Here is an 18,576-nt window from a genome sequence, read left to right on the forward strand (position 1 = left end):
ATCTTTGTTCACAATCAGATCGGTACACTCGAAGTCTCGTCTGAATGTGCATACCCATTGTTCATATCACAACACATCTGTCACAAAAATATTCAACAATTGTACATGTAGTTGGGTGCTCGAAACCGTTAAAAATTTATAACTGGAAGTTAAAAACGTAAATGTGGAAAAAATAGACTTTGAGGCATCAGTGATTAGCACAGGAAAAGGTCGAAATTCCGTTGGATTTTCAACGGCTAAATTCAACAACTCACTTTCGTTTACTTCTATTCAAAATATATGGCGCACCGAGCTTAACGTTTTAACTATGATCAAATATAATTAGTAAGGCCTTGCAGATACTGGATTTTTTGGGTTGAGTCGGCTTGGGGAAAATCTATTAGTTTTGGGTCGGGCTCCTGAGATTAACCAGATTTCCGAAAGTCCGGGAATTTCCGAAAACCTCGGCATTCATTTTGGGAACCCGCGCAGCCCTAATAATTCATGCCCTTGACAAGAGTCGTCATCGTATTTGAATGTGTACATGAAAATTTCAAAACGTTACACCAACGGATCCATTCGTTACATTTTGTGATTTATTGTAAGATTTTTCACAAAATTTCTCTACCTTGTGTATTATGTATGGGTTTTAAAATTCGTTTTAATCTTGGACTTGATCCCATTAATATGAATTCAAAACTGTACATCAAACTGGTCGTGAGACATTTCAAGGGAGTTTTGTCATGACCCCGTCCGATTTCACCGAAATTCAATGCCGTCTTTTCAATTGTATATAGTCGGATGACGATCAGGATCTTCGACACTTCGACTCTTGTAAGCCATGTAGTAGTCAAATTTAGTCAAAATAGAAAAACTTGTCGCAAGGCGTAAGCTACGAATGTTTTTTAAATCACGAATCAAGATTCGGGGCACCGTATCACGACCTAAAGTAGGTAGTAACCGGTAGAGGATATTTTGCAGTAATCTACATTTCTTGATGCCAATCAATACGCGAATACAAAGAATTCCTCTTTCTTCCGAATCGCAAGAATCGTTATGGTATAGCCAAAATTTTTGCAGCTCAACCGTAACTGATTGTTGTACTAACAATTGAATGGTGCCAAAATACTTTACAGGAACGATTAAGGATTTCAGAAAACCGTATGAAACATGAATCCAATTTGAGGAAACTCTTTTAGTTTGATTTAATCTAACTGTGGGAGTAGTGACGTTTTATGGTTTCGATCTTAGAATAAATTGCATACAACATAGACGAAAAACTCACTAATCCAGATAACGTTTCATGCTTTTGGAACTTCATTTTATTCCGTTAACGCCATCAGAAATCGATGATAATTATAAAGATACGGTAGTATCACCATTTTTTATGGAAAGAAATCGATTGTCGGTGATGGTAATTCTTCGCAAAAAAGCTTGTTTCATGCGAAAAAAATGAATAATAATAAAAAAAATTCGATAACTTCGAGAAGATCGTAAATCATACTATCATGAAAAATCTGTCATTTACACTTCCTCTACCATTTCGTTGGAAAATGGCGATTTACTCGTATTTACTACACCGTGTAGATTGCAAAAATGTATTTATTATCAAAGAATTAAAATTACAATTGCAGCAGATGAAATATACATTAGTTCCTCGAAATGATTTTCTCGGATATTAAACGAACAAAAGAATACCCGGAAAAATTCGGTAATCAAATTCTCTGTTCAAAGTTTCAGCCGAACCGAACGCACTACTTGAATAAAATATAACCGCTAAATCGTTTCGCCGTACATGCGGGTTATTTATAAGGTGCGCAATTTGCGCAAAGGCCAATCACGCGGAGATTTCCCTCTCAAGTCGGATTATTCGTCTTTGTCAAATTCCCCGTCCATCCATCCGTCTCCTATCCTTAATTCCGTGTAACCAGCTAGCCGATAACACTGTTCGGAACGCCCGCCAGACGGACGGATAGCGGAGGGAGAAAAAGGGAACAGGGGGCACGGCACGCGCGACGTCGGAGTGACGGACTCGTTTCAAATTCACAAATATTTGTAAATTAAGTACGATCGTCTGGCGCGTTCGCCGAGGAATCGAGGACAATTCTACGCGGTGAGGAAAGGGGAAGAGGGGTCCGTACAAACGGCCGTAAGTTCCGGCAACGTGCTTCTTCGGCGGTCGCAGGAGAGACCTTCGTCTGATCGAGAGACAATGTATCGCGGTTTTGGGGCTGTGTGGTGACACGCGCGCCGATATGTGTATATAACGCCGAGGGGAGACTGATATATCGAAATCAATACATTATGATTCAAAGATTATATCTTTCGATTCGTCTAGACGCATTGGAGTGGGAGATACCTATATAAGCCTTGATCTCAGCCCCCTGAGAGACATCTGAACCTGTAGTCACATCAAGTCCAGATCACACTCGGCGTGTGTACTTCCATATACGCTCGTATATCGTTTCTTCACCAGCGAATTGTCACCCTTCTCGTTTTGTTTGAAAAAATATTGCAAAAAAGAATTAAAAACACGTTAGATCGATCCGGGTGTTCCGACCACCGGTTATCGCACAGCGCTCGACACCGAGAAACGCTCTGTCCGCGTTCGAAGAATATCCGAAATTTCGCCACTAAACCAAGAAATCCGGTCGAACGGTACGCACGTACAACGTACGTAAATCCGGCTAGAAATAGCTTTGGTACAGAGTGGTCTTAAAATTTTGTACATCCCCGAGTTTATAATATCGCACTTGCGGCGGTGCTAAATAAATCAGTTTCAATTCAAGCAAAAACCGTAGAATTGGCTGGCTACAGGCTCGTTCCTACCGTGGTCGAAGAATATATTTGCCTAAAAAAAGAAAAGAAGAAGTTGCACAGACGCGAATGGTTGAGTGATTTCGATTCTTTTCCTCCGTGAAGCGAAGAGATCCGCAGAGTTGTGGTAAAAAGTAAAAGTATACGTAAAAAAAAAGAAAGGAAAAAAAAAAAATATATACGGGAATGCGAAAGACGCTCTCGAAACTGCAGATATCAGCAAAATCTAGCCGTTTGAGAGGATAGAAAATTTCGTTGTACAGTTGCCAGTATAGTTGTGGCTGGGAATTACTGAGTAGACAGAATTATGTCTGTGGTGTCTCTGCTCGCCTCAGTTGAGACGAACGCCTCAGGCCGAGCACACGCACAGGAATCTTCGTAGAGTACACGCACGAGCACCGTCAGATTATAAACACGAATTACCGTATTTGATAAGAGAGTATCACTTTTAATTGCATATACCAGCCGTCAAACCGCGATTCAACCCTTTCAAAGTTCGCCGACCGCGTCTCCGTTTATTAGTTACACAACTCTCTGCTGCCTGGTTCTGCGTTATATATACTGACTCTGAGATTCTTACGACGCTAAATCACACATCGCTAATTAGAACGCGCGCCTGTTTAAAACACACGTGACATCGCGGCGCTTCAGATATATACGCACAATATACACATTATACAAACGTATGTAACCTTTGATTGGATAAAAACGATCTTTATTCCATTTTGTATATAATAACGGACAATATCGCGGGGAGAAAAAAGACACTAATCTAAAATATTAAACCATAACGTTTATGTATTAAATTGATCGTTTTTTGTGAGACATTTACGTTCATTTAACCGGCTGTGTATCGTTCCTTTGTTATTTTGAAAGTTCGTTCGATTGGTTGACGAAAAATACGCGTTGTTGAAAAGGATAATTAAAACAAGAGAAAAGCGAAATACGGGAGTTTTGGTCAAAATGAATTTACTGGGAATACTGTTGGTCCTCCTGATCTCTTCGAGCAGTGTATTGTGCCGTCGCATTTATCGCCAGGATCTAAGGGATGTTGCCCAGGATCAGTTTTCGAATTTCAAGAACACGGAGAAAGTTGGGACTCGGGACGGTGCAGGCAGCGGCGGGGGAATGGAAACGCAGAAAAAGGCGAATGCGGCGACTGATTTTCCACTGGAAAAGGTGCTTCGGGAGAACAAACCCGCTTCCGTCGACGTGAAAACCGAAGGTAGAACAACCGCGGTGCCCGACGACGAACGCAAGTTGAAACAGCCGATGAGCGCCCAAAAGATCGGGACAATCTTGCAACAAGCGATCTTAAAGATAATCATGGGCGAACTCACCACTGCCGACATGATGCTGCTGAAGAGCTTGAACTACGACGCGGAAATGGTACGCAAAATAAGGGAAGAGGAGTTCAAGAAGAGGGAAAATGACGTGGGGGCAATCGACGAGAAGAGAAATCTACGGAATCGCATCGACGCTGACATCGAGAAGCTGGAGAAGGAGGAAGATTCGTTGGGGGTGCCGAGAATCGATTACGACGCGTACAACAATCAAGCGGTCGACGAGTATGAGAATTCGGCTTCCTTTAACGAAGCGTTGATCAGAAGGAACGATTCCCTGACCGACTACGAAGACGAAACGAAGAGCAGCACCGAAACAAAGTCAGACGAATACAACGGGCACTCGATAACGGAACCGCGGGTCGTATTCAGATTGCGTTACAACGACTCCGCGTTCGACCCGCGTCCCGAAGAGAACCCGATGCCGTCTCGCGAGGTAAATCGTCAGACGACGATAAACGGGACCGGAAATAACTTTCCCACAGCTGTTACTTCCGTTAACTCTTCTTCTGCTCCTGTAGACTATCAGATATATACGAGCAGGGAGCTCTACAACTTCACGACCAATTATTTCAGCAGCACACGGGCACCGGAGGAGAACAACGAGGTTGACAAACAGCACGTTGTCCCGTCAAGGAACCAGACAAAAGCTCTCGAGGCGCCGCTCGACCGTCTTCACCTGCCCGATCCAATTTTCCGTAACGAGAGTGCTACCGATTTACGAAACCGAAACGCCTCGTTCGACGTTCCAGCCCTCACCTCGACTACCGAAACGACAATTAGTACCCCGGAAGCTGCGACGAGCGGTTCGAACGAAAATCGTACCGCAGCTTCGAACGGGAGTCATCGTATTTACAAGGGCCTGAAGTGGATCCAGGACGACGTGTATCAAGTGATTCCCGAGTACATCGACTTCGCTGAGTCGGAGAACGCGGAAAACGAGACTTCGACCGCGCCTATCGAAGACGCAGTCTACCAGAACCTCGACGAACCCGCCTCGAAGAACCAGACGAGCACGGACGAAGGCATGGAAAACGACGCGACCGAGTCCGTGCACCTCGACGGATCCGAATCCAACGGCTTGACGCAGAACTTGGAAAATTTGTCCTCCGAGCGGCCGAGAACCCTGACCGAACGCGAAGCGTAAGCATATGTTTGTTGTTAATGTATTTCTGCGTCTCTCCCCCTGAACTCTGCCTAAAAATGATCCACCCTTCTTACTGCCTCGACATTCTCGATCCCGTAGCAAATCGATCCGTCCTGTATTCAGCTGTTTAATTATTCCAGTGGAAATATGTCGGCCTCCATCGACAGGTAAGCCTACTCCTTCGATCGAGATGACATGTACCAATAATTGGTAAGCTCATATTGTATGTGAGAACGGAATTCGAGGCGTTGATATGTGCATGAGTTTGTTAACCGTTTGAGAGCACGCGAGTGGTTTTTTTTAAACTTAGATATAAAATATGCTGCACGCACAGTGCTCATCTTACGCACACACATATATATAAATATTACACCCACAATTTAAAACCTATAAATTTAATACCTATGTATGCTCGAGTTATTACCCCGGTTATATTTTACTCGGGGATATATTTTCGTGCACGCTTCGCATCGCACACCGCGTCTCGATCTCTCCGGGCGTTGATTATAAACCAACGCTCCTCTCCTCTGCATGCTATAACTCGAGGAGAGGCATGCTTGCCAAAAACAATTCCGCGTATATACGTGTTCCGCGGTTCCAACCACGAATCGTATTCCTGGTATAACGCGGTGTGCGGAAAGTCTAAAATCTTGCAACCAATTCCCAGAATCGCGATCACCCCTATCTTTACTCGCCAAGTACAAGCCTTTTCTTCGTACCTGGTTATACCGCTTCTCCGTTTTGCACGTCGCAGTCAAACCACCGTGATAACGACTGTCAAACGGGACACGGATTCGTGCCGGGAAAAACGGTTCCACGTCCGATCGACACCCGGTCTTTTTGTATTCTCACTTTTATTTTCCAACCAACTATAATTACTACATTATTTTACGCACAACGTATTATGCGTTAGTGGGCAACACACGGTACACACGTGGCAAAGGTGGTTCGGGTACACGTGCACGCTCACAAGTTTGAGACGCGATGATCGCCGGGAACCATCCGTGTGTGGCTCTGCGAGTGAACGTAACTTGTGTGTAGGAGCGTGTGTGTGCGTGCGTGTGCGCGCGTGAGTGTGTGTGTTTTTTTTTTTCAAATAATCCCCCATCGCCTCGTGGCAACGGTAGCAATTTCTTTTATTTTATTAAGTCTAGACGTTTGTGTACTATATGCATTCGAGTCGCTCTGATGCGCATAGGCGTAGTATTTGAATAATACCAGAGGTTCCAGGGCTCAGCGATTATCCCCGGCGCAGCTGTATATTCGCTCCTCGCCTCCGCGCTCCCCGGTCTCTATCAAACACAGCTGAGCAATCAACTGACAATAAATGTTGACCACCCCTGTAATGACCAGTGTCTAGTCGCCGAGTGCGGTTAGCCCGATATTGTATCTGGTTATGTAATACATTTTAATCAAACGCTCCGACCTTGTCTACGCGTCTTCCTATATGCATACGACACATGGTAACGTAGGTGCACGTATACGACACTTGACTCGAAGTATGGAAAGGGTATGGGAATCGGATCGTGAAATGAAAATTCAGAGAGCTTCAAAGAAAAATTTAAATCAAATCCGCAATTACGCGTTCGGCGACATATCTGAACATTCTTTCGCACACTGTCGTACACCTCGAGTGCAGTGCGTATACTCTGATCATGTTACAATGACGCCAATCGTACGTTACCTGCAGGCACACTTTCCTGGAGCGATCAGACAGACGGGCAAACAGAAAACGTGTGTGTTTGTGCGTGTGTGTGAGAGAGGAGAAGAGGAGACGTGAACAGGTAAGAAGCGTCTAGGAACGTGAGTTGGGCGCACCTAGGCGCAGAGAGACATGTCTAGAATTGTACTCGGGTGGTTGAAATTTAAAGAAATCGCGGCCTCTCCTCCTCTCCGACCGGCTTCACGCCACGCAAGTATGTCTTACTCCGGCAAGATAGTTAGGTAAAAGAGGCAACTCACCTTGGCTTACGGGCGACGCGACGCGCCGGCTGTGGTCAGTGACTCCAATCTCATGCCTTGAGAGGTAGTAGGGGGCAGCTGTTTGCCCCAGACGCTTGCTAGACAGGGGGGAAATGCCGGTACAATAATCTGTTAAATGCTAGGCAAGAGAGAAAGGTGTGCGGGGTTACTTCCCTCAACAGCGGGCGAGAGACGGCCGTTCGTTCGGGTAGACGGTCCGCAATCAATTATGCTAATCAATCTGTCGAACGATGCGTATCAAACTGCGAGCAGATCCTCCCTGAGACCTCTTCCGCCTCGCCTGACACGTAACGCACGTATTACGTCGTTATAATCGCATGCACGACGAATGGTCATATCGTCTGAACGCCCTGCATGCGAACTCTGCGACATTTTACCAATTACCAGTATGTAAAACATTATACGTGATCCCCGTCGTGCGGCACGTTCACTCGCTGATGTAACACGCCTGCGATGTGTTGGAACTATGTAACGTATCAGCCAGGATACGTAAGCCCACCCGCACGTATACACCAGATTCTTCTTTCCATCCGCCGATATTTGGCAGCAGTTTAATTGCAACGCATTTTCGGCATGCCAGCTTAAGTTAGGATTAGTTTTAATCCGAATTGCAATTACCTTTTCTTAATGCTTTTTTTCGTTTCTCATAGTTGCGATCAAAAGGTGTTGATTTCCGCTTCACGGTTTCAAGTGAATTTAACTTGTCTTTAACAGTAATTTGATTGACAGTTTTTCTGCTGTTTCAATTATATGTATACTTCGAAAGTTTTTGGAAAAAACTTTTCAATCGTGCTTGGATAATAACAAATATTTTTTTCAGCGGTAAAAAAGTTCCGTGAACAATATCATAAATTTAGATGGTAATATATTCGTGCAAGCTTATTTTTGTCTGGGAACCAAATTTAACAGAAATAACTTGAGGTATAAATTTTCGAAGAACCATCTTGTTATTACATAAAAAAAAAAAAAAAAAAACAAGGAAATTTCGTTTCGAAGTGTTTTCTCATGAAATCTTGAACCAGTATTGACCAAAATATCATCCTGACTATCCTGTGTGGTAAACATTGCACGAAATTTCGAATGTTAATTTTCACGTCTTACACAGCAGAGTGTGAATAGCTTAACAGCTAACGCTGAGCTTAAACTAATCGTAAGTGATTCCAAGATGAAAAATTGAAGATTTGCGTCGTGTTCTTTACAGCCAGAAGCAAAAAACCATAGAAGAAATTATAAAGAGAGTCTTGTGGATCACTGGACGTCAGAATGCCACGGAGATGGGAACTGCTCGACCGCGGAAAGCAAAGATGGCAATGTTCTCTCCTACTTGTGAGTAAATCCTTCACGTATCTCCTCATCAGTTGTCACGATTTACACCGTACACGATTGTGTGGTTTCTCAGCTCAATGTATGTCCACATATTTTCCGTATAAAGTAAAATAAGTGCTTTACTCAACAATTGCAATCGAGCCCCATTAACAAAAAGATTAACTTTTAATGCGGTTATAACGCGGTTGGATCAAGAAGTTTCAGTCACAGTTATATACTGGCGATCCAAAAAGAGATGAGCAAACCGTCTTCATCCCGATACAACTATTTCCGACCCAACGCCAGAAAAGAAAAACTTCTTGAGATATGGCCACATTTCTTTGGATAACATCTCGTAAATTTGCACTGGATTTTCCCAGGTCAAGTACCTCACAACACCGATGTCGAGACGTGGCGAGACCCGTACTCCATAAACATGGAGTTCCATTTGAACCTGACAACGGACCAGCATGTCGTGGCGGCTAAATTGCGACTCTTTAAATTGCCCCAAGTCAACGTAACTACAGCAGCGACGAGCCTCGACGGCGCCGAAGATGACGAGAAGAAGATCAGAATATCGGTCTTTTACTACACGAGATCCCTGAAAAAACATCGCTGTTAGTATCGCTCACATTTCCTACTTCGTTGCCCTGCGCGTCATTCAAGTTGTATCGTTGAAAAAATTTGCCACACCCGTTTTTATTGTAGAACGGGCTGAAATTATAATTTAGTTATATTCGTTATGAAAATGGATGGTATAACTGTAAAATATTTTAGCTAAAAGCTCCGTTTGGTCATTGCTGTGTACAGTGGACCGAAGTTCATATTTTGTTCGGTTATACTGAAAGTTTGATCTTATTTTACCGAATTTCCAGCCAAGAAAGTTTTGATGGATTCGAAGATGATTTCGCTGACGGCGACCGGGGAACATCTAGCTCTAGACGCTAAACAGGGATTGAGATTTTGGCGCAGTCACAGCTCACACAACCACGGAATTCTCGTCCAGGTCGAGGACCAGGATGGACGCCCACTGCAGCCGAGCCGCTACATAGAAACACCGAATTGCCAAAACTCGACGGATTCGAACCAGCAAGATGATAAGGCATGTGAGTGTGTGACCTAACAATACTAACTGTCGGTATCGTCCAGCCAGTCGCGGGAACTGCAAAGAAATTCTCTGCGAATTTCCGGATTGCTCCAATGAGCGGTGTATTTCATTCTTGCAAAAAAAAAAAACGCCTTCATTACTCTGCATTTCTCAAAATAACTCGATTTTTACTTTCAAACGAATCAGCAAAGTTTCCATGGGTTTTTAAATTTCCAAGCTGCAAAATTTCCCGAACGGCTATAATTTATTTTTATCTACCATTCAAAATATTCAAGGTAGTCCGAGGCTGACCTACAGTTATTTTTGTCCGCGGAAGAAAATAACCAACCGAGTCCATACGGAATAAATTCGTCCAAATGAATTGAATAGATTTGACTCAAGCTTCCTTCCATTGCAGAAGATTTCTGGAATCAATTAAATGCTTTGTTTGTTCGTTTAAAAATTGGGAGAGATTCGCAAGAAATTCATAAATTTGTAGAGTATACTCAGTATTTTTACTGTCGACTAAACAAAATTTTGGATAAATTTACAAACCCGACATTTTATCAATGAACTGCGTATAAAAATTATTTGAAGTAAATTTTCAATTTTTAAAGAAAATCATAGAAAAAAAAACTAGCAGAAAATATTGTAAATTGTAAGAATTTTCAACGAAAGCAGAGAAACTGCAAGAGAAATCAATGCAACTAAAAGGAGTTTTGCATGAAAAAGTTTCCCCAGGGAAGTTTAAGTGCTGGTATTATTCAGTTTGCTGTGTAATTTTTACGACTACCACGCATACTCGCACGTTACTGACATCATAATATATAATAATTTCACATATTACTAAAAGTGTGATAATTTATTTTAACACTTACATTTCAATATACCTATAACAGTTTCTCCAATTGTCTATTCAAATCAATTCCTGATACAACAAATGTTCAATATTTGATTTTTCTCATTTTGAAACAGATCAACGAGTCCCTGCACTCTTCGTTGCAGCCTGTACTCGTTACGTTCGTTTCGTAGACGGCGAGGTTGTCACCTACGAAGATTTTGGTCCGTAATACAACGACAGCGAACCGTCAAATGAGGAGATGGTCATACAGTACTAAGGATGAAACAGCCAAATTTAAGCATTTCTTATGAATTCACGTCAAGGAAATTACGGACCAACTATATATATATATATATATATAGTATATATAGTATATATATATAGTATAGTATATATATATATATCACACGTATTGTAAACATAAACGACGAAGTGAAGAGCGAATTATCAGCGCAAATCATCGGGGAAAGAATCTCTTAAAAATCTTAGCAATGTAAAAATAATATCCTTCGCTGTAGCTCAAAGAAGAAATATCGAATAATAATATATGAATACGTACGTGCTTCGTATAGATTCAGTTGGTGCAACGTACAGACTGTTATTAACAATAACTTAATTATAAAAATGTGTTTAAAAAAATTAACAGTGTCTAGATTTAGACTATAGATTATAGATTTCATATTACATACACGCGTGCGCGGCGTGCGTACATACACACACAGACGCACACACACACACACACACACACACACACGATATGTATATTACTTATTTAATTTTACATTCTAATTTTAGAACAGACGTGACGGTGGTTCCGAATATTGTACATATAGCGGTAGCAACATACATGTAGTTTCAACGTAGTGAAAATATTATTGTCGTTATTACTGAATGTATATTACCATTACGATCTTTACTATTAATAACATTGTCATGACTATTACTATGGCAGTGTTAACGTTGATATGTTTACTGTCATCGCGACTATTATCGTTATGTTTTCACCTTAAAAATTTAGATTAGGATCCCGATTTCTTTACATAGGTACACGAATACTTAGTTAATCGCATATGAAATACAACTTTTATGTACTTTATTACTTATTTTCAATAATATTATAAACACATGTATCGTTAATTTTAATCGTCAGAGACATAAGGCCTTAATAATTACTATACGCTTACGATTACAACGCTATTTTTATAGCCTTGTGCCCAAATTCTTAAACAACTATTTATAATTACCGTTAAATTGAATCTGAAAAACGTAAGGAAAACGAAGAAATGACAGAAGTCACTTTTTGAAAGTATACACAGCTCAGATGAATCATTGTATATAATGTATATTTTTATTTGTGCCTATCAATAAATATTTTACCAATATTTATGCGTATAAATTTAATTGCGACATGCAATGTATCCAATCTATGTCTCATTACGTATCAGGTTGTGTTCATTTTCGACATGCGGTAATTCCGACAATTATCAAGCAGATTTTCAGGGTTACCATTTTTATTTCTTTGTAATTAAAAAATATTGCAGTGTATTTCAGACTTTAGATATTATATATCAAGGGTAAACACGACAAGGCGGTCACGCGATTTTTGAAAAAACTTTTTGTATGATATTAAAATGAAGTGCGAGTAATTTTTCAATAACGAAGTCGGATTTTTTTCTCAAGACAACCGGTTTTGTGTAGGGATTTAATTTTAGAATTCATGTTCACAATAGGTTCCAATATTTTTTGTCGATAATTAAAAATTTCCTGAGATCAAATACGTAAAATTGCCAGAGATTCGTCAAACCAATCACGCAAAACTAAATCTTAAAGTTCAATCCATCCATCGAAAATTTAATACTGGAAAAGGTGGAATTGAAATATCTAAAAACTGATCAGCATCAATTTCAGCCGAGTACCCATTTGAAGAAGCTAATATGTAAATAAAATGCTTAATGAGTTTAATTGTTTTGACTTTCTCACTCCACAGCAAGATTAGTTATAACTCGAAAATATCTGCATAACGAGCCCGCTGAGGCATGGCGTGCGTACAACTAACAATAAATACGAAAATAATTACACGTTGTTGGAAACAAATTCATTTTGCCGTTTTCTGAATGTAAATAATTTTCTCGGGCTTTGCGATGAACCAGAAATTCACCGTCGTAATTTGGGGCGATGATATTAATTTTCTTATTTTTTCGCAGTTTTTATGTAAAATAAGAGTGAAATGCCTCGATCGATAAAGTTGCGCTTTGACAGAATGGGTTGAATTAATGATTATTTTCCATAGATTCCAAACAAGCGTACCGCATTCTAACAAATTTTCAAAGGTGCAAACGTGAGCTAGCTCTATTGCCGGGAAAAAATGTTTCCCATTTTTAGATACAGGATATTAGGGAAAAGAATATTGAAATATGAGGCGAGGAGCACGTTTGTCGCTTCAAAAATTCAAGAGCTTCCGATAGGAATACGGACATTTTTGTTAGGACTTTACAGCTACACCGATATTAATGTAATGTAGATTTTACATCTCCTGTGGTAAATAAGGCGTTCTCCACCAACTCAGCCACTTTTTTTTCATCCTCTCGGATCTGTTCCATAATTGATTATATAGTATTACTACTTAAGGATACTCTCTGTGAATTTTTTCAGATTTCTTTAATAAAATAAATTAATTTTAACATAAAATGTCGTGTTTTTCCATCAACTATTTAATACGATATATATTATAATTTTGTTCAAAATATAACATATATCGCATTACATAGTTCATGGAAAACATTAATTCAGATAATTTTGATCAAAATATAACATATATGGCATTAAATAGTTTAATCTTCCATGATACACGGGGTTAAAACAATATATTTCCGTAACGAGTAAATTAAAAAATCTAAAAAATTCACAGAAAGTAACTTTAAGTAGTACTACTATATAACCAATTATGGAACAGATCCAGAGGATAAAAAAAACTGGCTGAATTGGTGGAGAATGCCTCATATACGGACAGCACTTATTTGTAGTCAAATATATATCAATTGCGACTCTTACTACTGTTTTTGTTACTCTTATTATTGGATTTGTAACTTTTGTCACAATTGTGTAGCTCCTAATCTTGCTATTATCTAGGTACTTGCAAAGTGAGAAAGTCAGCTCAACTAAACCCATTGAGCATTGTATTTATACATCCGTTTTTTAACATGTCATCGAGTGAAGTTGGCGCTGGTTCCTTCTCAAATGTTCCAGTTCAATCTATTGTGCCAATCAATGCCAAATTTTCAGCGATTAATTCGAATTTTGAGATTTATGTTGGTGTGATCTGTTCAACGAATCTCTGAATATTTTAAGTATCCGAACTCGATAAATTTCGAATTTTTAGAAGTAAATTTTGAAACGTATTTTAAACCACAAAATCGAAAAAAAAATTCCCCGCGAAAAACCGGTTGCTTTGAAACAAAATACATCATCGCTACTGAAAAGTTCATTGCATTTCACTTCAAAATCATGCTAAAACTTTTTTAACACACCTCGTGACTGACTGCTGGCAGGAAGTGGCCACCTTATCGTGGTCACTCACGTTTAGGAGCGTTGCTTTAGGACTCGATATCTCTGTCCAAAAACGAGGTACACTGAAAGTTGGAAATTTTTCGAAAGCCCAAAGTCTGCGGCGTTTAATTATTAGTTGCTTGTCAGTGAAGAAAATGGTGACGTCAGCTATCACCACCGACAGGTTAATAAGCGAGTTATTTTTTTGCGGTCTGTCTCGTCGCCAAACGCTAAAATTTTCTTAAAAACTCGGAGACCTGTTCTAAAGATTACCGAAGCTAATTTAATTAGTAATTTGAATATAACTCGTAATGGAATAACGTTACGAGTTTCATTTGCACTCTTTAGCCGTTCCGAAGTTTCGAGTTATCTGTTGGCGGGAATAGACGATACAAAACTTTTATCTTATATAGTGCTATTCTTATTAAGTACCACATTTTTAATTTCATCGCGTACTAATTAGTATCTGAGTCTGTCTGCTCATTGAAATACGTGACAAATGAATGAACCCTGAATTTTTCCAATGTAATCCTTTCTTTTGGGAAAAATCATGGGAAATCAGTCTAAACTGATCAAGATAATTGATTGAATTCCTGAAAGTATTCAATGGTTTACGATTTTTCTGGTTCTGTAAATATACGTCGACGTATAATAAAGTTTTAAATTAATTTTGCTGTTGGGAATCCAATTCTCTACATCCCAGTCAATGGTTTTTTTTTTTTTAATTAGCGCATAGTTCTAGAGATGTAATGAAACTCATGAAATATTTCACTTGAATTTTGACAAATGCGTCATGTTTTGGAGCAATGTATGTACAATGATAAACATTGCAGGAAAATAAATTTTATATCAAAACAGTGCAACGGTAGTGACATATTTTGCTTTGTTGAAGTTTTGGTTGGAAAAATGTGTATTAACAAAGTTGTGGTGGGACGAATTCGCGAGTGAAAAATCCTAAACAAATTAATCATGTATCCACCTTATATTATTCAGACAATTCACAATGTGTGAGATGCTTTCACATATATTATCCAATTATGAGCAAGTTGTGAGCTCTCTAGTATACACCTAATTTTGGGGGGATGCTCGAAAATTTTTTTGGTTTCAATATAATAAGTTTTTGCTTTAAATTATTTTAACTAGCGTGCTATTCAACGATAAATATTGATATCAGTGTCTAAAAGCACTATTTCGGGATAATTCTAAATTAATCGGCGTTAAAATGGAATAATTACACCAGTTACACTATGATACGATTGGTATATACAGGTGTAATCGTCTGACAGCTCGCTCATAATCAATTTTCAGTCACAGTTTTTCAAATGTAATAATCACTATATTTATTAACCTTTTCCAATGAAGAGGTACAAATAAAAATCTCATCGTCATACTTCCTATTCAAGAGGATTCCATGCATATTTTCAAACTAGGTACATTGGCAACATTAGCGGAATTTCTGTCATACTTACGTTCAAAATTAGTCGTAAATGCTTTATGCCAGACCCCTTTGATGACGCGTGATTTCATACATGTAAAGCAAACGCAAAGTAGGGTGTTTCAGGCCAATTCCGAAGCGGGCGAATGTGGCTATCTCTTCGTCCTACGTAGACGTAAATAGTACATCATGTAACAAGGGAATAAAGTCGACTTTTATTCCTGTGTTACATATGGGACTTTATTTCCGACTCAACTCTAGCCTCAATATTTATTTGAAAATTAGGGCTTTTAAATTGGGCTCATATTTCCCGCTGATTTGGATCTGCGGGAAAAACATGCCACATTCGTCCCGCTTTTGAGGTCAATAAGATTAACTTTAAGTTTGAGTCTGGAATAAATAGAATTTTACGATCCGAGCGCGGGCGTAAAATCCCGTTCTCGGCCTACTATGACGAAAAATAATTAGTTCCCGCAAGCGGTGCAGCGCTATCTCAAGATGTACGAGAACACTTTCGTCCACTTTATGGAGATTGCACTTTCTGGCGAAAAAGCTCCCAGTAAACGCGATGTCATCAGGTGGTTGTCTGTCAGATGACAGTCGTAGACGATAGTTGCTTTTTTGCGAGCCAAATCGACAACTTATAGGCAATGTAAATTCGAAGAATATCCATCTATATGTTGCCTTTTTCTTGCCTGTAGGGTGGTTCGGAGATGACTTTTCGACAGAACTTATAGTCGACGGTTAGACATCTTGTTGTATTTCAAAAAGACATATTGGAGTAATCTAAATGTTTTTCATCCGGGAAACTGGGAGTTGTCCTTAAATTGTGAGATATTAGACACGCGCGTATATTTCTCTTTATAACACAGAAAGAAGTATAATATATATTTACTAGGATGTAATATATTTAATATCCCGCATGATACAATAATATTGCAAAAATGTTTTAGAAGTATAGCTTTACCTTGTAATTCACAAAATGTAAATTATATTGTGGGATATATATCAGCAAGATTTTGTTCGACGCTAAACGTTGATCGGTTATTATCACCGGTATACTGCAACAGTATTGTAATAATGTTATATTCACGAAATGTTATGATACCATATTTATACTAATGACGATGTTCCTGTGATGATCCATCTGAAATATTGGGTATGTGAGCGCAATATAAAAGCATCCTCTCAATGTTTTTGAAATATTTTGCGTCGTATGGGATCAGGCGAATAGTGTGAAACGCAGAAGGACGGAAACTGAATAGGTGTACGAACGATGGTAAATATAATACGCGTACCTGCGCTGTAGACGTGTTTACTTGGCACGTGGAGCAACAAGGATATCTTTGTCTCATGCATAAGTCATTTACCGGATAGGTAGACACTTGACTTTGTCGGGAAATGTATAAGTATAGAGTAACTTTGAAGGTACTCGACTTCTGGCTAATCTCAATATTCGAATACTATAAATAACCAAGGGAAGAGATATATCTATTTAGGTATGTATTCCGTGACATATAGTCGTATCAGCTCGGCCAAATACCTATAGGCATACCTAGGTCTCAATGTCATATATACGGGGTAGTTATTGCGAGGCGAAAGATTTTATTATTTGACTAATCGAAGTTAGTTTTGTTTCAGTATACGTTTAAGAAACTGTGATCTCAGGCACCTACGATTCCGAATTCTTCGATAATTTTATGTAACACCTAATAATGAGCTAAATTCTTTTCGTATCTAAGATGAATCTACACCACGTTTTGTAGACAGTTTGTGATAAAAATTGCAATCTGGACTGTAAATTGGAAACAAAAATTTAATTGGCGTAAATCATTGGAAAACACTCATTTCCAATAACATATTGTTTTAATGTTCTTCAACACATTTGAGTTCAAATATTTTTTGAAACATTCGATACTGTGTGCAGGGTATCTGAACATGTATTAGAATGCTATCGGATGAAAATTAAATATAATTAAGATCTACTAGTTCCGATCAATTATTCATAGATTCGACCATGCCAATTCTATTTCCATACAATTAGTATTTATTATAGAGCATTTCATGCCAAATCATCTAATATTGATCTTCACTATTCTCAATTTTGTTGAAACTTTTTCAGCTGTGAATAGCATCTCTAGAATCCCCAAGTTATTTTCATCTAATTTTTTCATCTACTAGTTTTGAAGTTTTGAATGTTTAAATATTCTCGAAATTCCACTTTCTCTAAATTTCTTAAAAGTTCTAAATAATTTCATTGTGTGCTGTGATCATTTCAGGTTAGGTTAACCATTGGTTTGTCATTTCCAAATTTTGTGAATTAGTTAAAAAAAGAATATCCCAAATTTGTTTCATCATGAAACGAATCTCGTGGAATATTCCAAGTGATGAAAAAAATCATCAACGATCCGACCAATCAATTCATTTTAAACATTTAACGGTGGTATTTTAGTTCAATACTAGCTTTGTGCCAGACTTGACAGATTTATAAGTTATTGTGGCCATGTTGTTTGCACATCAGTAGAAAAGCAATATGCTAATAACAGAGGGTATTCGCATATTCAAATTCCCCGATAGGTACCTTCTGAGAATGCATCATACTACGAAAACATTGCAAGACATCATATCGGCGGGTGCCTTATCATAGACTACCCTACGCACACTAACCAGTCTTCGGATCAGTGGACGAAAAAGCGGGAAGTGTATTTACGTCTGCAGCTTTAATTCGTGCTGGGTTTCAAGTTAAATGAACAACACTAAGCAATAATAGACAATAACAGAACTTTTAGTAATCTGCCTTCTTTTCTCTCGAAATTTCAATTATAACTGAATTTGTGCAACTGTTTTTAATCGTAACTATGGTTCCTCGCACATCGTCGACACGTGCAGCCATCTATCGACGGATTTTCGGAAATGCTATCGACTTGTAAGCTTGTATGATAGTCTATGGTATGATGTATGATGTGTGTACTTCGCTGGCGTTCGCCTCGTCCGATCGCCGCAAAACGAGGCCAAAGCCGAACCAAAAAAAGTCAAGAGGTTAAGGGGTCAACGACGGGTGGTGCTAGTTTAACCACGACTCAATCCTCGGGC

The 18,576-nt window shown here is 39.1% G+C and overlaps 1 protein-coding gene across 4 annotated transcripts; it reads left to right on the forward strand.

Moving 5' to 3' along the window:
* Positions 1-2,391: 2,391 nt before the first annotated feature.
* LOC107218596 lies at positions 2,392-11,884 on the forward strand. 4 transcript variants are annotated; one of them, XM_015656515.2, is made up of 6 exons: positions 2,392-5,282; positions 5,427-5,453; positions 8,471-8,595; positions 8,955-9,191; positions 9,450-9,680; positions 10,637-11,884. In XM_015656515.2, exons 1-6 carry the CDS (start codon positions 3,760-3,762, stop codon positions 10,729-10,731), a joined length of 2,238 nt encoding a protein of 745 aa, XP_015512001.1. In that variant the 5' UTR covers positions 2,392-3,759; the 3' UTR covers positions 10,732-11,884. The 4 variants fall into 4 exon arrangements, with proteins under 4 accessions (XP_015512001.1, XP_015512003.1, XP_046598875.1 ...); XM_015656517.2 differs by having other exon boundaries at positions 9,450-9,676; XM_046742919.1 differs by lacking the exon at positions 8,955-9,191.
* The last annotated feature ends 6,692 nt before the right edge of the window (positions 11,885-18,576 follow it).

The sequence above is a fragment of the Neodiprion lecontei genome, chromosome 6 (genome assembly GCF_021901455.1).
Source record: "Neodiprion lecontei isolate iyNeoLeco1 chromosome 6, iyNeoLeco1.1, whole genome shotgun sequence".
Lineage (NCBI taxonomy): Eukaryota > Metazoa > Arthropoda > Insecta > Hymenoptera > Diprionidae > Neodiprion > Neodiprion lecontei.